General features: G+C 46.9%; 1 protein-coding gene across 1 annotated transcript; it reads left to right on the forward strand.

Moving 5' to 3' along the window:
- Nucleotides 1-1773: 1773 nt before the first annotated feature.
- On the forward strand, nt 1774-25097 carry LOC135389968 (chitotriosidase-1-like). The gene is made up of 10 exons (XM_064619996.1): nt 1774-1805; nt 1886-2092; nt 4315-4506; nt 5257-5393; nt 8806-8953; nt 10101-10277; nt 10524-10624; nt 14532-14760; nt 16952-17080; nt 24583-25097. The coding sequence occupies exons 1-10, from the start codon at nt 1776-1778 to the stop codon at nt 24826-24828; spliced, it is 1596 nt and encodes a 531-aa protein (XP_064476066.1). The 5' UTR covers nt 1774-1775; the 3' UTR covers nt 24829-25097.
- Nucleotides 25098-25324: the final 227 nt, after the last annotated feature.

Genomic DNA, 25324 nt, shown 5'->3' on the forward strand with positions numbered 1-25324 from the left:
CCTTCATAGCACGCGCCCATCCCTTTTTCTACTCCACCAGCATCTTTCGTCACTCGTTTTACCCTTCGTGTGCTTCTATTTTAACGGGTTCCCTTCGCATGTCACAGCTCTCACGGATGGCTCTGTCCTGGATGAAAAAGCAAAAGTAAATTCATTCCATACTTGCATACGCGCTAGTATGCGTCTCCCTAATTACATACCGGCCTTCGCTGAACTACTTGTAATTATATTTTGCCATACAGGATATACCATCCTCCTGCTGCCAGATATACTTTTGTATGGACTGCGTTTTCCTAGTTTCGGACCTGGAATGCGGCCCTGAACTTTAGGAGCGTCGTTTACTACTCACTTTTTGCCCCTCCTTCATCCACCAGATCTTGTTGTCTTGGGTTCCCAGTCACGCTGGCATTCCCACGCTGGCTGATACGCTCGCGAGGGCAGCTCTTTCTTGCACTTGGCTGACATTTCTGCCTTTAATCTCGTAAGACTCCTTATACTCCTAAATCCTCTAGGACATGACCATCTTCACAGGTCCTTTGTGGCTTCTACCGTTTTTTCAATAACTGAGTTAGCGCACTTGGCGCAGCGCTGGGGCCCCCTACTCGCGTCGTATGAAAGTCTTACTTACACTCTTGCGCTGTCGCGTTCCCCCAATTTCTTTCCCTATCGTATTCGCCGTATTTCTTCCTCACATTGTCCCTGCTGCGGTTTGGATGAGACCATAGTCCACCTTCTTCCCATCTGCCCTCACTGGTCAGCTCGCTGTGACACCTTCTTTCCCCTTTCGCGCGGGACCAGCTCCCGTGCCTCAGTGCTTAGCGTGCTGGCCATGTCACGTCGAGACTGGAAAGCACCCGGGTTCGAATCCCGGTACCGGCAGCACTGTCTGGGGTTTTTCCTCGGACGCTTTCAGACATATGTCGGCACAGTTCCCTTAGAAGCCGGCCCGGGACGCACATTCCCCCAGGGCGTAAGCCGTAACGTTGCCCACCTCTGTGAGGCCGACAACGGCAATCCCTTTCACCGTAACCTCCACCCTTTCGCGCGGAAGGCATTCCCCTCATTCTAGCACTAACTTTTTTGGTCACACTTTGGGCCGTTGCTTGTCTCGGCCCATCTTTTTCTCAATCACCTCCTACATATCATGTAGGAGATGTCAGCGCTTCTCATAGTTTTCTGAATTCTCTCGGTGTTCCTCCATGGTGGCGGTGGTGATGATGGAACGCCTTGCAGTAGACGGCCACGCTTTGGCGGGCATTCACGACTCTCACAGGGAGGAGGGGTGATCGCGCGTCTTGGGCCGACTTCACAGGGAACAATTGTCAATTAGCTATGCGTAGACATTTCGAAAAAGGAGAAGTCTGCCTGACGCGCCTCCGGTGTCTTGTCCCTCCACTCTATTTTTATCCTCGCCGTAGAGGAATTTGATAGTCCTCAGTTTGTGCACATTGTGGGCAGGATAAGACCGTGGAACGTTTTCGCTCCACAGTCGTTTATACGATGGGCTCCGCCTTAGCTGGTTGATCATGCCTTTGCGGCACGGGATACCATTTTCATTAGCACCGTTGGCATCACTTGGCGCGGTTTATGCAGGCAAGCGGAGCTAGCCCAGTGCATATACATCGCATCGCTTATTATTCACTCTATACCGTTTTTAACGTACTGTACCGTCAGCAGTGCTTCTCTAACATTCCATCTGTATTCTCGTACCCGCTGCAGTGTATTGATTGCAACAGAGGAAGCATGAAGAAGCAGACGAAGAAGAAGGAACAGAAATGGGGGACTCTGATGACGAAGTGCAGTCGGTAAGCAGAATGAGGACCTACTTTCACATATGTCCCTATTCGAAATGTACACGTATGTCAACGAACTCGTTGAAATGTAGGAACCTGAATCTGAAGGAGAACATGTACCAGAAACACCACAAGTGCAGGAAGAGCAGGAACCATTACCAGAGCAGGAACCAGAGCCAGAACCACCACCAGAACCTGAACCTGAGGGTGAAGTAGAGCAGAACGTTGAACAAGCAGTCTCAAACGCTCCGGTTGAAGAAGCTCCAGTTCCTCACTCGCCAATTCCGGACACTGACGAGGTTCGTGTGCTTGATGCAAAAGGCTCACCTCTTCAAAAGGATACGTCTCAAACAGAGGCCTTTCAGTGACCGTTGTAGTCCAAAGATCGTTATGTTCACCGCAAGTGATATTGTTCGCTGTGTCTCGATCTGGTAACCTTTGCCATATTCCATGCCGTGCGTTATGTGTATCTACAACAGGGTATTGGCAGTCAGCTTCCGCGCAGCGTCCAGTAACAACGTAGCTAACAATCGCTATTTATTAATATCGTGGCCCTCACGCCCTGGCTTCTTGAAGCGAGGACATGAGGGCCGCGATATTAATAAATAGCGATAGGAATACCTAGCTATCCGGCAGTGTCTCAGAAACAAGATCTATGCATAACGTCACTATATCTCTGCCTAATACAATGTCATTATTTATATCACGTGGGTAAACACGTACTGATGTGAATGCATACATTGTAATACTAAGTTCGTATACCGGGTGTCTCAGTTAAATCCCCGGGCTAGGTAATACGCGAACCGGTGCACCAATCGAAGAACTTTCTTTTTTACAAGTATCTGTCCGACACCGCCTACAACCTGCGCACCGTGTGAATGAGTTGGAGCCGTTCATTATTTAAATCAAAAATTCAAATGAATTTCGTGAAAAAACATAAAGCCCTGCGCCGTCGGCATTAAAATGGGTACTACCCATTTTGGGACCTTCAGTGGACACCTTTTAGAGAAAAATCTGCCACCGAAGCGAGTCATTTGTTGAAGTAATTAATGTGTTTCGGTTTACATATTTTTGTCGCGGCTGGTAGCGGCGAAGTGCAAAAGGACGCTCTCCAACTCTCATGTCCACCAATTAATTACGTCATTTTGCACTTCGCCGCTGGCAGCCGCGACAAACATATGTAAACCGAAACCAATTAATTACTGCAACATATGCCCCGCTTCGGTGGCAGATTTTTCTCTAAAAGGTGTCCACTGAAGGTCCCAAAATAGGTAGTACTCATTTTAATGACGACGGCGCAGTGCTTTCGAAGTGATGTTTTTTCACGAAACTCATTTGAATTTTTATTTTAATAATAAGCGGCTCCAACTCATTGACACGGTGAGCAGGTTGTAGGCGGTATCGGACAGATACTTGTAAAAAAGAAAGTTCTTCGATTGGGTGCACCGGTTAGCGAATTATTTAGCACGGGGATTTAACTGAGACGTCCTGTAGACACTAACACAGGGTGACATAGGAGGGCGATGACGAGATACACTCACCTGTCGTCGTGCAACATGTACAACGCGCTGATCTTGGCGTTATCCGAAAGTTCAATCCGCAAGTTCATCTGAAGGTCTTGCGCTTGTAGTCCTTGTCCATGAGCGGTGACCACGGACCTCAAAACAACGATGTAGTTGAAGCTTTCCCCCGACATGACGTCATGCTGTTTGCATTTTACATTTTATCGGTGCCAGCGGCAAACAAGACCCCCGTTCGTGCTGGCGACCAGCTTTTGTCGATCACTAACTAAAGCACGTTACAGTCGAACACTTAAAACTGTGGAGGTTGTTTTCTTCATACTGACAAGAACGAGTCCAACGTCTCACGACCGCTGTATCCGTGATGCGACTTCCCTCAGAAGCGCCAACATGGCACTGTCCCGGTGCGTTCCGGGTAGTGGTCAAAATCAACTGCTGCACACAAGCTGCACCTGCGTGAAGTACAGTACTCCTTTAGCTTTACATTTTGGGCGCGTGGAAAGCTAGCTAAGGAATATATAATGCTCTATATTTTTGCACATGAGTATGGACACTCCAGCTCTCCATGTCGAAGTCGTACCTCATTGTCCTTCATGCAAACACCATCGCACGTGCAAAACATCCATGGCTCGTGCAGTAATATTCTACATGTCTTTCTCAAACTGCTCCATGAACCATCCATAGCTTGTGGCTTTTGTGTTCGGAATATCGGGGCGCTTACGGTAAACATGATGCAGCAGGACGCATGTAGGCAACACAGCGGAGTGTGCCATGAGCCCCCGGAAAAGCGCCCGATCCTCCCGCTAGGGGGTTCGCTTGTGGCGCCCCTATAACCGCTGTACGGGGCGTATTTTCTACTTCTAAACAGGGTCAGAAGCATACGACAGGGTTACGGTCTGTCATCTGCACCTCTGAAGGGCCCCTGGCGATGAAACTTTCCATTCATAATCATTAAAATAAGGTTGCTAACGTTTGACATTCCATTTTGTTTCCTTATTTAGGAAGACTTCGATGAGGTCGAAGAAGAGGAACACAGCGCTTGCTACTACGTATGGGTTGTGCTTTCCGTGACTTTCATTTCACTCATCGTGCCACTGAGCATATTTTTTCTGCCCCATCTTGCTTTCCTCGCCAAGCATCACACCTCCCCTACCCCGTGGCAGACGGTCATGCCAGAGAGGGAAAAGAAAGAGGTAAGAATACATTTGGGTATAGTTGGTACATACATAAATTGTTGATCAGGGAAATCTAGAGCACATCCTTCTTCATTGCGCGCACTCTCAATCTTCCCGATCCACACTTTCAGTGTCTCTAAGTCAGCTGGACTCTCGCCCTCACGCTATGTCAAAATTGCTTGGTCCACGGCCAAACCCAGTCCACCAACGCTCCGCCCTAAACGCACTTATTCAGTTTTTGGACGGTGTTGGACTTCGGTCCTCACTGTGCGGCGACTAAATATTTTATTTCACCACATTATCACCAGCAATGGGGTAGAGTCTCGCCCCTGGCGATGAATCTTTCCACTCATCGTCGTTCAAATAAAGTTGTTTTTTTATCAGAGAAGCACAGACAAAAGCAGAGGGCACAGAGAGCTGTAGTCCTATGTGTTTTCTGGCTTTGTGTATGTTTCGCTGCAGAGTAATTTCTCCGCTGGAGTGACTCTGTTATGTTTTGTTCTTAGATTGAACACGGGTTGAACGCTATACAGAGGCCCCTGAAACGGGGTGCAAGAATACTGTGACTAATCTCACCACTGAATTTGTTGGCTTTCTTTTTCTTTATGCGTGTCGGCAATCATCGTATATGATGTGTCATCCAAAAACTGCTGTTATGTTCGAATGCACCGAAACATATCTTCTGCGATGCACTGCTGGATTCCTCAACCGAAAATCAATGTTTTCTTTTTCCTCATGTTTATGCCACGCGTTGACCTGCTACCGCAGGATATGATGAATGCTACATGCGGTCTCCACCTTGTGCAAGACACTGCCCCGTACGTGACGGACAACAGCTTGCCTCCTTTTAACAGCAGCACCACGTTCAGGCGCCACCGCACTGTGTTCTGCGTATTCGACACAGCGTGAGTCTTGCTACCAGTAGTACAGATAATGCATTTTTTAGACGGCCACCGAAATGGTGAAAAGATGGCTAAGAAGCAAGCGAGCTGGTGAAGTTGATGCAAAATGTAAAACCTCGAGACTAGGGAACACGAAGGGACACACACAATACGAAATGTGAAACCCAGCTGAAAACTTTACTTCGCAGACCAGAAATATGTACACAACAGAGGGAAAGAAAAACAGACAGTTGAGAACAAAATAAGAGGTCAGTTCGGGAGAACGAGCAGTGTGCTCAACGCACGACCGAGGATTACGGTCACCAACGTTCAGAAAACTGTGCCAGCAACCCGTCCGTAATCCTCGGTCCGACGTTGAGCAGACTGCTCGTTCTCCGGAATGCGGCCTGTGCAATGACGTCATGTGTGGTCACGTGACACTGGAAAACATATTGCCACACCGGAGTTCAGAGTAGGGGGCATGTGCCATGAGTTGTTGCGATATGCGTGCTATTACGAGAGGAAATTGTAAACGCACACGCTGCTGCCTCATTCGGCCCGCAGTAAGATGTCGGTGACGTCCCCATGTCTTCCCATGTCACGTGGCTCCAAGGCGCTCAATGGCTGTGCGTGACGTCATATGCACGAGCCTCATTGACCTTTTATTTTGTCCTCAACTGTGCGTTTTTCTTTCCCTCTGTTGTGTATACCGGGCGGTCCACCAATCACGATAGATATCCATAGTAAAAAACGTAGGCCCCGGAGAGACATGCGGTCACGGGATTTTTTTCTGCCAATAACTTTTGCCACATATTGGTAACATTTTTATTTCATTCAATTTCTTTAATTGAACTCCGAAATTTCCCAAGGCAACCTAACGTTTTCTTTGCGGAAATTGGTTCCCCGTGGTCATTTTACTGAGTATAGCACATAATCCCACTGGTAATGCAATGGCAATTGCCGAAATAAATTCGCGGAAAATCCGTGGCAATGAGCCCTTGGCTCCGCCTCTTTTTTGACGGCTCGTAGTTTCACCGCAAAGCTGCGAAGAAAGGAGGTTACATTGAAACGCCACACGAGGGGGGAAAGGGTTACAAGCCGTCGGGTGACCTCATTTTTGATAAAATACGTACCTCAGATTCCCGCACTCACAGCGCGTGTTTGTTCCGTGGGTAAGGCTTGTACCCTTTCCCCCTTCGTGTGGCGTGTCGATGTAACTTCCCAAGCAGCACAATGTACTGAAAGTTGAGTGCAATAGGGGAGGACGGTATGTGTCTTATCAATGTTCTTTAGTTTCACGAGTCTGTTCAAGGCCTTCCACCTACCCGTCCACCCCTATTGCACTCGACTTTCAGTACATTTTGCTGCTTGGGTTCATTTCTTCGCAGCTTTGCGCTCAAACTACACTCTTAAAAATGAACTTCATCTCATACCACGCTCCTAGCCAACCGTCATCTCGAATGATGTCGCTATATGCCCTGATTTTTTCAAAGCGGTAGGTGTACGCCTTTTCTGTGACACTTATGCAGTTCATAATTGTCCCACAATCTTAAAAATGAACTTCACCGCATAGCACGCTCCTAGCCAACCATCATCTCGATTGATTTCGTTATCTGCCCTGATTTGTTGAAAACGGGAGGCTTACGCCATTTTTGTGACAATTATGAACCGCATAAGTGTCACAGAAAAGGCGTACGCCTACCGCTTTGAACAAATCAGGGTACATAGCGATATCATTCGAGATAATGGTTAGCTAAGAGCGTGCTATGCGGTGAAGTTCATTTTTAAGAGTGCAAAAGTGGCGTGCACCTCCCGTTTTCAGCAAATCAGGGCAGATAACGATATCATTCGAGGTGATGGCTGCCAAGGAGCGTGCTATGCGGTGAAGTTCATTTCTAACAGTGTACACTGTTAAAACAGAACTTCACCACATAGCACGCTCTTAGACAACCATCATTCCGAATAATATCATTCTGCGTCTTGGTTTGTTCAAAACAGGGGAGAGGCGCCTGTCCCAGATAGGCGCCTCCTCCCATTTTCAACAAATCAATACACAGAATGATATCATTCGGAATGATGGTTGGCTATGAGGGTGCTATGTGGTGAAGTTCTGTTTTAACAGTGTACGATGCGTCAAAAAAGAGACGGAGCCAAGGGCTCATTTCCACGGATTTTCGGCGAATTTATTTCGGCAATAGACATTGCATTACGAGTGGGATTATGTGCTATACTGAGTAGAAGGACCACAGGGAGCCCATTTCCGCAAAGAAAACGTTAGGTTGCCTTGGGAAATTTCAGAGTTCAATTCAAGAAATTAACTTTCCGCCAATTGAAATGAAATAAAAATGTTACCAATATGTGGCAAAAGTTACTGGCAGAAAAACTCCCTTGACCGCGCACTCTTAAAAATGAACTTCTCCGCATAGCACGCTCCTATAGCCAACCATCATCTCGAGTGATATCATTATCTGCCCTGATTTGTTGAAAACGGGAGGCGTACGCCCTTTTCGTGACACTTTTGCTATTCATAATTGTCACAAAAAAGGCGTACATATACGCGTATAAAGGCGTACCTGTATATTTGTGGCATGTGAAGTAAAGCTTTCAAATGTGTTCGAGACTTCGTGATGTATCTGTCCTTTCGTGTTCCCTAGTCTTTGGGTTTTACATTATGCACAGAAATGGTGCAACACTCTTAAAAAAGAACTTCATCACATAGCACGCTCCTAGCCAACCATCATCCCGAATGACACCGTTCTCGCTCCTGATATGTTGAAAACGAGAGGCGGAGCCTATTCTGTGCCATGCATAATGGTACAAAATAGGCTCCGCCTCCCGTTTTCAGCAAATCTAGGGCGAGAACGGTGTCATTCGGGATGATGGTTGGCTAGGAGCGTGCTATGTGGCGTGTAGGAACGAACTCAGCGCGGCCTCCATATGAAGGAAGGACACTTTCCTACCGGGTGAAAGACAGTGGGACAACGATTTCTTTTGTATTTTTTTTATTTTCAGTTCCAACACACTCTCGGCCCCGAGCACTTCTATTTATTATTACTCTTTTTTTATGTTGTAACGAAGACCAGCCGTTCTGTTGCCGGCGACCGTACTCCTTCGACTTAGAAGTAATCCAAACACTATGCTATTGCCTTCGGATTTCCTAATGGTATCACAGGTGTTTACGGTACAGTCTGGACAGTGATAGCTTCGGACATGTTCGAAGCACAGGACTACAAGGAAATCCGTTTCTATTGGTTACCGACGACTTTCTGAGATAGGAGAACGCAAAGGCTTCAAGAACTGTCCATGACTACACATCATAATTCCTCATATCTGTCCATATAGACAGGTTGCGAAACGCCCATTTTAAAATGTTTTCCGAGTTCATTGTAACTGTCGCTCTTGATGATAACGTCCTTCCGGCATCTCTCTCGCACAGGTACCACCGGAGCGAAATGGTGTACCTCCCAAAGAATGTCCCATTTACCTTCTGTACCTACATTATTTTCTATTCTGTGAGCTTGTCTCCGAATGGATTAACCTTCAAGCGGCCCAACATGGATCCGCAGTACATCGAAGAGTTCAACGTAAGTTCACGTCAGACGTCAAAACGATAATTGGCAACCTTAATGTCAGTAATGTAAAACAAAATTTATGTAATGTATATCTAAGTAATGTAACGTAAATTGGCAACCTCAACGCCTCCACCACATGAAGCGTGCCGAGTAGAAAAGCACGCACTGCGATTTGCGGAAATGGGCTTTGTCTACACACGAAGCGTTCGCCGCGCCAGCAAGGTTCAGGCCAGCAAGTGCAAGACGACAGCAGTTTGGTTTTGAGAGAGAAGCGCTCCCTATCGAGAATTCCGTTGGAACAATAAACCCCTAGCTGATGTCCCGTACACCCATATCCCATATACCTCTACCCAATGTCAGACGCGCTGCCAGGCAACGCAACGCCGTTTTCACCGCTTCCGGTTTGGTGCCAAAACAACATCCGGTTTCACAGCAAATACGCTCTGCGCCAACCACTGTACCGATTGATACAGTTATCGCTTCTGATTTGAGGAGAGAGAAGGTCGTATATGCCTTTTTGTGGCAATTCAAATTGCCACAAAAAGGCGTACGCCTCCAGTTTTCAACAAATCAGGAAAGCGAAAGATTTAATTCTGCATGGCGGATGGCTCCGAACGTCCTTAGTCGCGGAAGGACCGGAAGTCTTTGTGGCACCGGAAGTTGTTTAACCGGGGCTTGTTTATGTTTACCCGAAAATGGGCACGTTAGGCAGGCTCCCGAGCGCCATATCCCGGGTTCTCAGGGGAACGTACCCTTGGTGTCTCCACTTAATGGTGTTCGTGAGGCTATCCGGAAGCCGAGCGCCAGAGCCGCTGAGCGCGCGCCACCTATCGAGTTTTCTTCTGTCGTCTGCTTTTAAGTAAACATAGCAGTAGACCATAGCAGTCCTCTATAATATAACTATTTACCGCCGATCGACATCCGATGATTCCGGAAACACAAAGAGCATGGGCGGTTGCAACGTGTTGCAACGGTTGCGCCATTTCGAAAGGCCGTTATAAATCGGGTCGTACATCGGAGGAAGCACGCAAAAGCAATCCTGCGGTTAAACTAAACTGCTGTGTCTTCGATTCCTTCCCGTGTTAGCGTTTCTCCTTTGATTGCTTGATAAAATACCGGCACGTTTGCAGTTGGTAAACCATTGTGTACTGCTTTTCAGACTATGAAGGCAGACGGTACCCTGCAACATCCGAACGGCGACGGTATTCCGCTCGTCATAACTCTGGGTGGAGACGCAACGGATGCGGAAAATATTTCTAAAGCACTAAGGAAGCCCTCATCACGAACCACGGCAGCACACCTGATCGTACGATTCCTTATGCGATACGAGCTCCAGGTACGTTTCCCATACTGTCCCTCGCCGTGACCAGAAGCGCACTGGAGCGATGTGCGCGCGCGTTCATCGTTTCACTACCTCCCTTGTATTGTTAACCATTATTGCAAGTGCTGTTTGTCCTAGAGGTGCGGATGTTAGTTCACACATGAAAAGCTTGACTTTTACTTTAATTAATCGTTCGTTGCATAACAGGGCGCCAACATTGTGCATGGATGAAGCTTGCAACTCATTTAATTTCATTTCAAGGGCATAAATATCCACTGGGATCATCCGAAAGGTCAATGTGGTGTTGCCGAGGACACTGAGGACCTCGTATCTTTCATCGGAGAGCTGAGAAACGTTGAAGCGTAAGTGAATGACTAAGTACGTGTCTATCTGCTGAAGAAATGTGCTATTGAATAATACTAATGACTAGGCCAAAATCTTCGCTAGTAGCCATCGAATGTGAAGGACCTGCGAAGATATTTCCTAGCAAGGTAGCTATCCTTAGTTGCTTTCATAGAAGAGTAGTAGGCTCGATGTCTCTACTTCACGCAACTTTCATGAAGAACGTGTTTCAGCTAGGTACGAGTCGTTGCCTGCTGAACGGGGGTGAGGCGTGCCGAACGGCCGAAAACAGCATGCACCTTTTGGAAAACTGCTGACTTCTGTCTCTTGCTGTAATCCCCCGCTCACCCTCAGGGAGGAAGCATAAGGGAGGAAGCATGATTGCGCTCACACGAGCGCAAGTATTCTTGGTATTACTATCAACCGAGACATTGTAAATACGAAAGACAGACGAGAACGAAGGACTGGAGCAGCGAAACAAGAGCAGGGATAATAAGGGTGCGAGGTATATTTATTAAAGGGGCACACAACAGGTCTACGAACATTCTCGAGTTATTATGCCCAATGAAAGACCGTAGCTCCCGATATCCAAATATGAAATTATTTTGCTTCTAGCGAGCGTCTTTAACACGAAACAATGCCATTCAAAGAGCATAATCCGCGCGAGTCTCTCCCCATCCTTGCAACCAGGTCGCGTCACCATGTTCCCACGTATAGCGACACCGAATTCTAGGTGCTGGATGTGGGGGAGATTTCGCTCACCTAGCCAATGACGGACCGCACTGAGACAAGCTGCAGCTCGCAAGATAACCGATTGCAGGAACATGGCAGTGACCTCGCAGAGCAATGCAGCACTGAAAACATAGTGCTCACGTGAAACAGAATATTGAGGGCTTTTGGTACCATTTGAGCTGGCTGTCTCAAAATAGACAAGTGGGAATACGTTTAGAATTGATCTCACTTCTCGATATTACAACAAAATTAATGTATAAGCATCCCGTATTCTTAATGGCTGATGATGCGCGACGTCAAAATGACGTGTCGCTATTTTCGCCAGGACATCGGAGGGCGGGGCATGAGGGCGAAAGAGTGCAGAGCCGTTTATAGGGAGAGTTTGGCCATTAGGAGGAGCCTAACTTGAAGCGCGTCATGTGACGTCACGGCTAAGCGACCTCCCTCGCCGTGCTTTGTTGTCCCGTCGTCAGCCGGTCGCCGACGCATCGATGCTGCCTGTTTACGGCGCAAGGAGGGAAGACAGGTGGGTACATCGTCTTTCGAAAGCCCTTCGTCCTTGAACTCTTTCAGTTTGGAAACAAAGCCCCTCTTATCACAGGTGGCTGTGCGACAACAAAGCTGTGCGACAACAAAGCTGTCGACCAGCATCAAAGTGGCGCGCACCAGATGGCTGATAAGCGGATTCTGCTTGGATTCAGGCTTTCTGGGCAGCCCAACAACGACTCTGACGTCAAAATAGGCTCCCCCCGTGAGACGGCAAAAGATCACAGAATGGACAAATTCTCCGTATAAATGGCTCTGGTAGAACGCAGTGAATACTATTTTCAGTTGGTTTGAAGCCATCATTTACTTTTTTGCGAGGACAATCTTTTCCAAACCGTTCACCGTCGGCAACGTATCACAATGCATTTTAAAAAAAAGTGTGCCTTGTATACCTGTTTATTGCCCCTTTAAGAAAACAGAAAGGAAATGAACTAACTTGTGTTAAACCCTCATAACGGTTACTGAACTTTCGTTCATGTTCCCCTTGTGCCGTAGCCTCGTCCCGTGTCGTATATATGTGTGTATGAGAAAACATGCAGTAGAAGATGTGAACAGAGTGAGTGTGTGTCCTGTTCTTTGCATGGGGACCCCTTGTAAGTCGACGGTAAGCCGTTGCCAGCGTAGCGTAGTAGTCAGCGCATGCCCAGCAAACCGTATACATCCCAGGTACATCCTGGCGATATCGCAAATGGGATGTTAGGATATCCATGTGAGGTTCAGAGAGAGCCCGTTTATGTAGAAAGCACATCCATGCGACTGCCAGATTCCTACTGTTTTCACGTCCCAGAACTGTCGCATGGACATCTATTTTAGATATTTGGACGTTCAGGGGATATTTTAAAATTCATGCTGTTTTTGTGTTGAATCAATTTGTAATTGATAGTCTTTTTTTACATATTTTTTTTTAATTCCGTGTTAGCACCGCGAAGCAACTGTGGCTATGAGCGGCGTATAGACGTGGACAGATGAAGAGAGGACAGAAGGAAGGAGTGGGGGACAGGGGTGTTAGTATGCGTCCTGGGCCGACTTCAAGGGGAACTGTGCCGACATTCGTCTAGAAAGTCTTCGGAAAACCCAGGGAAAACCTCAGACAGCACAGCCGGTGACAGGATTCGAACCCGTGTCACCTCCCAGTCTCGACGTAGAAAGCGATCACTCTAACCACTATGCCACGGGAGCTGGTGAAATTGATAGTCTACTATAGCGATCTCTAACATATGTATGCGGCATATTTATCGGCAACACAGTGTGAGTAGCGTAAGTGCCCAGCGACCTTTCGGTCGTAATCCAGACACGGTGTACCAATGCAGGCTCCCACCATGTGAGAAGCAGGCTCCCATTTTGGAGGCTCCCCCTCCACCGAGTATACACGGATTTGAAGAGATACCAAAGCGAGTATACGTATACTGAACCGCAAATTGTTAGAATATGTTCAAGGAGCATACAAGTGACATTTAACATGACTCGAAACCCTGCTTCACCTGTGAAGCTGTCCACACGGAGTCACCATGCAAAATATTTTAGATCTGCGGCGTATTGTCACCGCGCAATGAAATATACAAAATAATCCAGTCGGAAAAATCGGTCGCGAACGAAAGACACGAGCCCCCGTGACGTAGAAACTGCTCAGGGCCTTTGTGTGTGTGTGTGTGTGTGTGTGTGTGTGTGTGTGTGTGTGTGTTGTGTGGAGTATCAGGTGGTATCAGGTTTGCAACGGTGACGCCTGCGCAGTTAACCCGTGCGTCTGAAACCTGCAAACCACATCGGCGTATGCCCGCTAACGTTCCTGACACCCCTTCCTGACAAATAGCGTGTTTTTAATTCGAGCTACCGTCTATAATGTGGTTACTTGGTAAATAACGAAGTGAACCCAAAAAGTTTCCCCGTTTGCTTACGTCATTTCATAAACTTCACGTGTCCTAGATGCCAACGCAAAATACCGCGCGCTTGGTCCTTGCTTTTTACGTATGTCCCTGGGATATAGAAATTGCGTCAATTTTCGACATCACACTTTGAACGTACCGTGGAGGTCGGGTATAGACATCGCGGACATATGTGACGTGGGCGACTTTTGTGGGATGTTTCTGATTTACTGAGGCTCCATCTGCAATGGAGAGCTACGTGGATCGGTGCCCACCACTGTCTGGCTTTTTCGATTACTGCCATATTTCAACAACAAATAGCTCGACTCCGACTTTGCTTACACGTCCACGTGTGAACAGCGAGTTCATTCGCTGCGACTACAAGTAACGTGTTTATGCACACGCTTACTGCTACGTTAGGTGACACTACCATCAAGCAAATTTCACACTTTTCTTGAAGCACTTTCCAATGCCAGATCATACAGAACGTTGCTCTGGATCCCCCCCCCCCCTCCCCTACGTTTCGATAACGGCTGACGTCTACCCCAACTCTTCGTTTGCCGCGTAGACTTTCTTGAGGTCTTCAATACAGGTCCCATACTGTTTTCTCCGCATTCACTCTATAACTTCTGTGTCAGGTACTTCCACAGTTTGACACGAGTGACCTATGCGGGAGCCAGCGTCGTTTACCGCGGTCGTTCCCTTTGCTCTCTGCCTTTTGTCATGAAGCTTAATTGTTTCTGTCGCATTTCATATCTCCTGTAGTAACACCTATACTTTTTTACAGTACCGTTACGTCAATTCCCATGACGGTGATCGTGACCCTACCACCCCTCATACAAGATCTAAGACTGTACGCGGCCAACAAGTATGCGGATAAGGTAAACTACGTCGCCGTAGCAACGCACCGCCTCTTGCGTGGACAAAACGTTGTTGAATGCAAAGACAGAGGAGCAGAGTCGAACGCGATCATTCATCAGGTGCATGTGGCCATCAGCAAGTTTCCGCACAGGAAGGTAAAGCCCCAATGGTTTGCTTTCGGAGTAAAGGTTATTAAAGGGGAACTAAGGTGCGAAATTTACTCCTCTCGGAATAAAAGACGCCGTTACTTTGACATCAACACAAAAAGAAAAGGATTGATTCGTTGCGTCATTGGTGATTTATGATCGATAGGAAGAAAGTACGTTTTACGTTATCTCTCCTCCTCTCCACCTCAAGAAGACCGACAGTGCGGAGCGGACTCTCATTAGTCTGCTCGAACGATTTGTCCAATCATCCGCGGGACATCGTTGAGGAGACCAATCCGAGTCCTCCGAGCATTTGTCACGCTTCTTGCGAAGGAGAGGAAAAACTTCAGTTGCAGTTGCTTCCGCTCACACATCATACGCGACGCAAACGATGGATCCTGTTACTTCGATGTCGCTGCCAAGGTAACGCCATCGTTCATTCCCCGTAGAGAAATTTTTCGCACTTTAGTGCCCTCTAGCAGGGCTAGTGCGGCTGCCCTCTGCGCTACTCCACAATGTCTGCACCAATGTCTACAAGAAACATCATGCCATTTCTTGCCTGCCCGCTCCTTGGTGTAGACCATGGGCGTACAGAGAGCGGGGCAACGGGGGAGGGGGCGTGCGCCCCCTTCTGGAGCTTTAGGGTGCCCTCTCACTCATAGATCGTCATGATTTTTCTCAGATCTCATTATATGAATCTCGTAACGCCCCCGCACAGCCAGCAGTGTCCGTTTCCAGAAAAAGAGGGGGTAGCACGCTTTGGCATCCCCCGGAAGCATTCACCCACTGTCCTTGAAAAGATCCTAGGAACGCCTATGGTGTAGTCCAGCAAACATTGGGGCCCTGATTGGAAACGATCACTGGGATGCCCAACACCTTCATTTCTGTAACCACCCCCAAGCGGTCGCTTGTGGCAGTCTTGTCCAGGCAACACGTTATAATAACTAACACCACCCAAATGGTGCAACAGCACATAGAATGAACGTATTCACAGTAAAGCCAGACAGCTCTGTTCTGTTTTTTTTTTTTTTAACTGAATGTTGGTGGAGGCGTGTGGACAGCATTGAGGGAACTCATTATCATGAACTGTGAAGTACTCATGATGGCCATGACGACACCATTCACTAACCCCTTATGGGGAATGATGTGCTCACTGATGGGATTAGATGTGATGTTGACGTTAAGTGATGGGGATATGACGTGATCTCATGCTGAAGTTGAACTCAAACTGATGGGCTTTGAAGCTGAAGGGCTGTGATTGGGCTGTGAGTACCCACCATGATGTGTTGCCGAATTGGTGCCGACTTGTGGCGTTGGTCGTCAGTACGTACATTTTGTCACCATATAGGCCTATGCCTAACCACTTTTAATCAATATCTTTTCGCTGGGACTACAGGTAAAGCAGGCCACTGCAACCATAAGCGATATTGGTACAGTATAGTTATAAATTCAGATGAGATCATGAAGCTCTCGTGGTCTACCTATATTGACATTATTTGTTCCAAAGCTCTAAAGAAGCTGGGTTATTGGAAGAGGTCACTGTGATATTCTCCTACTGAAACTAAATTGTTAGCGTACAAATCCTCCGTCCGTCCTGTTCTGGAATATGCCTAGTGAAGTTTGGGACCCACATCACAATTCGAACATTCTAAAATTAAAGTATGTACAGAAAAAGACTGGACGTTTTATCGTATCTAAATATGATCATTTTTTTATTTTTTTCTCCAATTTCTCGTCTCTCTATAACTGAGCTAGTGCTTAGGAGCCGTGCATTGCTGCTAAAGACATTTTATGCCATCGTTATTATACACCACGTTACACTATCACTTAAAAATTCATTTAAGTGAATACCTTAGATTTGCTGGAGCTTCCTCATTAAGAAGTTTTCATCAGTTGAATTTTGTCCCATATCACAGCCGAGTTGACGTGTAAGTTTAGTTTAGATTTTCTTTGTCTTTTTTCTTTTTTTTTTCCTAGAGCTGTATGTGATTGGAACGCACTCCGCGGTTTTGTTCGCGAATTACCTGCTAATTCACTTCTCGACTCACTCCTGCCATATCCTCGTTTGAGGCTACAGTATGTATGCATGTATGAATGTATGAATGAATAAATAAGTAAATAGACGATCGAATGAAGAAATGAATAGAAGAATGAATGAATAAATAAATAAATGAATAAACTGAATGTTACTCCGTGACAGGTGTGTATGTCCATATCAGTTGGACCGTCCACATTCACCGCAATGTATCCGACACTTGGAACGTCTGGCAAGACTGGTGCAGCAATTGACCCCACCACAAAGCAGCCTGGCAAAGCCGGCTACTACAAGGTAGGGCAATTATGTGTGTTACATATTCACTGACAACAAAATAAAACATGCGCTTTCATGGTCCACAGCACTGAAGGGTAGAGTGAGGGTCTTTCCGTAGATAGGACAAAACGGGTCGTCTTTAAAGAAAACTGCACTGCTCAAAGTGTAAGACACTCAAAGAAAAAGAGCAACAAACGGATGGCCAGCAGGAAGTTACGAGCTCTCGCGGCATGCCTGGCCTGGCACTCCTCGCACAAGAAGCGTGGCTGCCATGCTGACATGGTGCAGTGACTGTGGGTCGCGTCTACGTTACTCAAAGAACATCCTAATGTTGAGCTGTCCACAGTCAAAACACACAAAAATACAAACATATGATGTTATCTATTTTAAGATGTAGCCTGAGTGCACGTTCATTTCTTACAATTTGAAATGTACTGAAACAATCACGATTTTAATGTCTACGTACACGACCATAAAAGGGTTGAAAATCCAGCGAACCGGTAAAGAAATACACGTGCATGTCCAGTTTCATGTAGCCTATGAAAGTGGTAAATGTGTAACGTGACAAGCTTTACGTGACGCGTGTGTTTGGGTCTCGATTTTCTCCGATACCGAAACCGAAACAACGGATACCAAAACAGCGGCGCCGCCTCGGCGTTCGTGGCGCGACCGCGTGTCACTCTGTTGGGTGCGACAGCGGTGAGAACAGGCTTGGGGCCTGCGAACGCCCACAGAGTGGCGGATGACGACGAGCTTTGCAGGAGCTGCCTCAGGTATTTTCTAACCACTATTAATTAGCTTCCCAGGGAACCGTGTTCCTCAGGATCTGCACGTGACGATGACTATGCCCCCCCACAGAAAATGTAGACTAACATATCTCAACTACCGACTTTGATGTAGCATCCCTCAGGTGCCCAGTAGCGTTGAAGGGGAGACGGGTAGAAGAGTACGTATCCGGAAAGCAAAGCGAAATCACCGAAGCATCCGCAGGGTCCGTACGCCGCAAAGTCAGTGACACTTACGGTATCCAAGAACTGAGTGATTTCTACTTCCGAGTGACTGTGTTGCATCTTCTAGAGAGCATCAGAAACGCGTATAAAAGGTGCTCATCGCAGCAGGCGAGATGCCAACTTTCGACGCTTGTTCCAGAAAATCTGAGCAAAATAGAAATAATCAATTTGGTACCAGGAGACACGAAAGACGTGATTGATAACACAAGACCGCTGCGAGCATCAGAAAGCGATAATTCCATGACGCCCACACCTCGAGGATGAACTGGACTTGTTCTGTCCAAAGTCCGAACAAGACGGATGTAATCCACACAATGAAGAATGGCAAAAAAGAAGCTGTTCTGAAGAGATCCATGACGAGATCAATAAGAGAGACGTGCACGAGCTTCAAATACGACAACCCAGATATAAAACTAGTGATGGTGAAGTTCTACACTATACAACCAAAGTGGTTACGACCGACGCCGCATCGGCGTGTGTCTGCACCTATTGTGCAAACTTTGAACTTGTTCCAGTTACTATGAATAGCGTATCTGCGCGTCAGCTACGCAAAGACGCGCTATTAAAGGCGTACAGAGGGTCATAAAAAAATCAGATTAAGACGTCTGATGAAAGTGTGTATGTCATTTTACCGGATAGCGCGAAAGGTTTTGAAGTGTGCAATTTGTTTCCCAGATAAAAACTCACATAAACATGGCTCCGCGCGTTCACCCTTAACTCGCCACTCCAGGTATAACAAGGATGAGGAGGTATGATGCCACGTCACCGATGACGTTATAAGGAGAACTCGTTCTGGTTCGCTGGTCAGTGGGGGTCAGCACCTTGTACCTTTGCCGCCGTAAACCAGTTTTGCAGTAAGTAGTTTTGCCAGTTCTCCCGTAGAATTGGGGATAGAAGCAGCGGCCGAACCATTGCCGAACCAGGAGAAAGGCTTTTTCAGAACCCTGAACAGCCGAGTAGCAGACGACAACGGAGTATAGCAGACAACATTTCTCGAGACCAATCAGCGAGCATTCTCCTTATAGCGTCAGCGCGAAGTTCCAGGCAGATCACAGGTTCGCACTGCTCTTCACCACCGCTGCCCACGGTCGCTTCTTGCGGCGTATTTTAAATTCAATTTCTGCGATAATTATGACTCCGCGGTGTGAATTACTTCGCATGGTGCATCTTACTGGCCTGCTTAACAGTTTTATAGGAAGAAAACAGGGTGTTAAAAATGACTTCTGTACTACTTGAAGTGTGAGCTTGTGTGACCAACTCAGTCAGGCGTGCTTATTCAAGGAGTGCCAAGGATGCGCGGAAGGCAGGAGACTGAAATTGAAAAGTATCCAAAAGAGTCCTCAAGCAGAGGGTGTTGTGGCGCTGTGGGAGTATGGTGACCTCATCAGAAACGTCCTTGGTGGGCGGATATTCCTGAGAGCGATCCGCAATTGGGTCGCACTCTACACTCTACATTAAGCATGCCCACATCCGCGACATTCAGAGAAAGGTTATATGGACCGAAAAGGGGGGGAGGGGGAAGGGGGGTCGTTCCCGAAACTTAAACACGTTGCTCTTCACTTTGATTTCGCGGAGAACTGGACCATTACTCTGCCAAATGATGTCAGGATCACTATTGGCAGCGGGCCAAGTGTCCCTTTTTACGTACGTACACTCTGAGAAAAACAAATAAAACTTTCTACCCGTGTGGGTAGAACTGTGTTGCAACCAGAATCGTACTCAAATGAGTAGTAATGAGGTACAAACGTTCCTACTGGTATGAGTAGAATTGGTACTACAACAGTTGTACTCAAAACAGTTCAACTGTTAGTATAACATAATTGTATATACTGTTTGAGGAAACCTGGCTGTCGGCATCCAAGCGCGAATCCATCCATCGATAGAACAGCAGCTTCAGCCGCTAGGGCTACCTATAGCGGCTGGTAGCCGGCGTGCTGTTGTGTTACACGTGAGATTTGTCCGGACGTGCTGCTGGATAGGACTGCAGATAATTTCGACTACCTTGCGTTCTTTTGACGTACTCCAGAAGTCTTCGACACACGGTGCTGGATGCAACGTTTACCTCCCCACACTGCTTCTGCCCTCGGCCGGGCTTGAACCTGCGATCTTGAGCTCAACAAGCCAACACCTTACCGACAGAGCTACCGGGGCCTTCCAATTTTTATTTTGTTTAATTATTTATTTTTATCTTATTTTTTATTTATGCTCAAAGCGAAGAAACTACTGAGGCCGGCGTTGTACCCTCACAAGCCAACTGCGGCCTTGTGCGATAAGTGGAAAGAGGACTGGGGAAAGGAAGGCTCCCTCTTATATCCAGAGAGGAGAACAGGCGCGCCTGTTCGACGCGGCTCGTACAAATACTGTCGTTCTACCAGCATGGGTAGAAAATTCTACCTTCTAAGTGTGTATGAAAGGCAGCACTTTCCACTCTTAGCTTGGCAACCGTAAGCAATGACTTGCGCCACGATGCAGCACACGCACTAATTGCCTCGAAGCACATATAGTGGAAGCGCTCGAGGACATCTTGCCTCTGTTCTCGCACGTACGGTACATATCGGACGGAAGTTTCAATTGTACGAGATGCGCGGTCACACCTTGCTGTCGCGCTGGACATTATCAGCTAGTGGACACTGCAAGAATGCTTGCAATGGCATCGGGGGCTCGCTCAAACTCACAGCAAGCATGTACAATCTCTGGTTTCCAGCAACGAATGTCATTCGATCGGCTGAAGTCTTTGTTTCCACCTTGTCTGAAAGAGGGTACGCAACACGTCTTCTTTACCTTCCTTCGGATGAAATTCTGGACTTCGCGCTTCTCACGTTTAGTTCAAAGCGGACACGCCGCTGCACAATCGGACGTCTTCGTTGCAATAACTGCGGGGGAGGACCTCGATGTTCCCAGCTGCGAAATCTCTGATCTCGAAATTCACGTTCTCCAAGCAAGGAAACTTAAGCAGAATGCTCGATTGCTTTATAAGATGATATGTCGTGTTTAAAATCACGACATCGCTATTTAACCACACAAATTCGTGGTTTTTCGAGAACACTTGTTCTTCGTTCATGGCCTCTAGCCTGTGCCTTGCAAGGCTACGCTTCTCTCTATCCCCCCCTCCCCCTCTTAACATTTGCTGGAGAGTCGTTTCAGCGAACGAAAGCCACATTTTAGCAGCCGTTAGGCTTAGCAGGGCGGACACGACGGAGCAGTATAGAGCGTTTACAACAGCGTTTTATGCAAATCGAAAGCAAGCTAAAGAAATCGCTGTCTGTCACATTTTTACTTCTTCGATTAAAACATGACCTTTTTCGAGGGCGCTTCCTGAACGTTGACAGAATTCCTCAGCGAAAGTTCGTTCTGAGCGATGCAAGACAGAAACATGTGCTGCGCATCACGAAAAAGAACGAAGATCACGTAAAATTGACACTACAGCTGTTTCTTTTTACTTCTCTTGCGCTATAGACCTCTCCCCGTTTGTAAACAAATGACGTCATAGTGTTCGACAGCGCCACCAATTTGGTAGAGTTGAACTACGCTCGAAGCTAGAGGCAAACATGGTCACCCCGAAAGTCACGGTTTTGAGGGGATTACGATGGTCCCTGAAAGGGATGCGACCTTCGGTCCTAGTTTTCTTTCAATAGGGGGCAGCGAACAAGTGTCCATTCGTAGATCCCAGCCCTACCTTTCCGATTTCTTCTTGTTTCAGTCGGTCTACCAAACGTCATGATGACGTTTCTCGGGTAGAGGTTTATTTTTATAATACGCTCCGATGATCAGATACAATAAATTTTGTGCCACCTTAGAGCCTATGACACAATCAATGCGTGAGAAACGTCGAAGCGGTGGCCTTTATACGCACCAGGATAGAGCGCTTCATAGAAATTGACGCAAAAATAGGTGGAAGCGAAACGAAAGTTCTGGCTGACCAGGTTGCTTCGTGATTAAAACGAGTAAAAACAGTCAAAAGATCGACTTTGAAAAAGACCAAAGATTTGGCTGAGGGTTCAGTGCCCTGCTCGTGTCGTGTCGTCCTTCGCTTTCGTACTTTCGTACGAGGGTGGTTCCATATGTTTCCGGCCCGACCAACTTTTAATAGTCATAGAGACCAAACAAGTGTATCACTTTTCGACATAGTCACCCTTAACTTCGATGCACTTTTGACACCTTTCAACAAGCATTCTTATACCCTTGAAAAAATATTCAGAAGTTTTGGCCGCAAAATGCTGGAAAACTGCCTCTTGCACCTCACTATCGTTTTGAAATCTCCGTCCTCTGAGATCCCTCTTCAAGTTTGAGAACAGGAAGTAGTCACTCGGTACCAAGTCTGGACTGTAAGGTGGTTGGTGGATTTCTTCGAAGCCGCACTCCTTCAGTGCAGGCTTGGCAACAGAAGCCGTGTGGACAGAGGCATTGTCCTGAAGCAACCGGACACCTCGACTCAACCTGCCGCGCCTCTTTTCCTTGAATGCGTCTCGCAGTCGGTGCAGGAGTGAAGCATAAGTCGCATTCACTGTGGTGTTCCTCTCTTTGAAGTCGATGAGGAGGATACCGTGACAATCCCAAAATATTGTTGCCATGATCTTTTTTGTGGATTATGTGACCTTGGCTTGGGGATGCTTCTCCTGGTTTGCGCCATTCCATCGACTCCTTTTTCGAAAGGGGGTCATAGTAGAGCACCATAGTCTCATCCCCTGTGACAATTGACTTCAATATTTCTTCTTCGTTCTCTTTACAGAGCTCCAAAATCTCTTTGGCTGTTGCTTTTGAACTGACGAGAGAAGTCGTGGCACCCATCTCGCACTGAACTTTTTCATGTGAGGGCCCCCGCTGATGATGCGAAAAACGGTTGTTTTGGAAAGCCCCAGTCTTTCTGAGATTTCCTTCAGCATCAGACGCCTGTCGCTCGGCACTTCCTCCTCGACAAGAGACAAATTTTCTTGTGTAACCACTTCCACTGGACGACCATCGCGTGGATCATCTTCAATGCACTCTCGCCCCAGTCGAAACTGCTTAGCCCGCAGTCTTTTACCGTGGTGTACGACGGAGAGGCTTCCCTGTACACGTTGTCCAGTAGCGCTTAAATTTCTTTAGGCGAAAGTCCCTCTTTTGACATGAATTTTATCACAGCGCGGTACTCGATTTTTTCCATTTTAGCTGAAGAGTGCACCCTGGCTGTTTGAAATGCCGCTCTCCAACCGACAAAAGCATGGAGAGGGTTGAGGGTGGTGCTCCGGCCCTCCAACAGATGGCGCAACGCGTCCTTAATCGCATTTTCAAATTCGCGCGCATTTTCTACCTCGGGCCGGAAGCTTGTGGAACCACCCTCGTGCTTGTTTCCCTTGCACAGGATTTTATATCTCGACAGCCGCTTCGTTTTGGAACATGGGAACAGCGGCGATGTTCATACCATACAGGTGGGGTTAAATCACAGAAAAAAAATCATGTAGAAAATTGGAGAACCAAACGGGACGGTCCTGCCTGAATTTGAATGAAATCGCCCAGCTACAACTTTTCTGTGGAACATAATTAGGAATCCCAAATACTGCCTCTGGTACTATGACCCCCACCCATACTCGTCATGTAGCCAATAGCAGGCATTGTACTAGAAGGTCTAATCATTTCCTACTAACTATATGTATATATACTAACTATAGGTACCAGTAGTCCCGAGTGCTTGCCCAGAAGGGATAAAAGGAGGACTAAAATTTGCTGGGCTACAAGGTGGACACAGAAGGAAAACCTGATGCACCATGGCACTATTGGATGGATAAAATGCAACGTGGAAAATCCGGTCATGGGCAGTCTAGTAAAAAGGGATACGTGTAATGTGCTTAGGGAGCGCAGGGAGCGAATCCACGAATACTAGGGAGATATTCGAGATTCGGGAACCCGTATCCTATAGGGCCCAAAACGGCGAATCGAATCTTTCGAATCCACAAACAACGCTTGTTTGTCCGTTTCCTTTTAAAATTGGCACCACCGAGGTCCGCCGGAAGCCTGATTGGTCGGCGGGCCCCTGGCCTATTAATTTAAAACTTTCAGCTGTGTTTTCTCGTTTGTTTGTTTACATTGCTCTGGACTGAAAGAGATCAGACAGGAACTCATACATTACAAGCGTAAAGTAACATGGTTTTGCCTTTGATTGTTTCGTAGTTTTATGGCAAGAATTCTGACTCGAGAATTTATGTATATCCTGTAGTCGATAAACATTTAAAAAGTAGTATATGAGTATGTTTTATCCTGAAAGTGGACTATTTAATTTGTTTTTCGTTTAAAAAAATAAAAACAAATCAAATTCTCCTTCAAAACACTTTTTGAGTAGAAGTGTCTTTTTTTTTAACTCTTTTTTTAAGAAAGGATTCGAAAGATTCAAGCGTCGTAGGATTCGTAGGTTCGCAGAACCTTCCTTGTATTCGCATTCGGATTCAGAAAATTCTGGATTCGCCCCATCACTACTTTTAATTGACCCTGTCACAGCTAAGGAAGCTCTGTATAAATATTCGTTGTTTTACTCAGGTATGCAAGATGCGGATGCAGACCAACACAGGGGACCCAGAATGCTCCATCAACTACGATGGCCCCAACGTAGCCACATTCTCAAGTCCTGAAAACCTAAAATACCGCATGCAGCAAACGTATGATCAAGGCCTAGGGGACATATGCGTCGTGATCTTCGACATGGACCTGGATGACTTCGCCGGCGAGTGCCCTAGACACGGGCACCTGCATTCTCCACTGACAGCCACTATTATTTCGTCATAGTCCCAGAATAACTTTACTATTACTTTACTTTACTATGTCTAGATAGTAACTTTGTTATAGACTTTCCATAGGCAGCATCACCTTGCGTCTGGAGGCAACAACGAGACGCACAGAAGACATTACCCTTAGGCTTTATCCCGTATCACAAGACTTCCCTTGTTCTGAGTATCATATCAGAGATCTTCTGGTGTCAGCCCTTTCCGTACATGCGTATCGATAAAGAGAATACGCTGAAGTTGTCTAAATAACGACATAAACTGTCACACAGCTATAGTGTACGGCGCATAAATTATTCTCGAACTGTACGGTTCCAGTTAAGAGTAGACAGGGCATGTGAGCCCAGGTACAATGTCTAGCACTGGGTCACTTCGTCTCTGCGCTCTTTGGAGCACCACGGTACAAAGTCTCAGATCAAACATGTTCGTGTCCAGAGAGCAAAAATCTCAACAGACGTGCAGTGGAGTGCTCTGTGTTGCCCTCTGTGTTGTGCATGGAT

Source organism: Ornithodoros turicata, chromosome 3 (assembly GCF_037126465.1).
Source record: "Ornithodoros turicata isolate Travis chromosome 3, ASM3712646v1, whole genome shotgun sequence".
NCBI lineage: Eukaryota > Metazoa > Arthropoda > Arachnida > Ixodida > Argasidae > Ornithodoros > Ornithodoros turicata.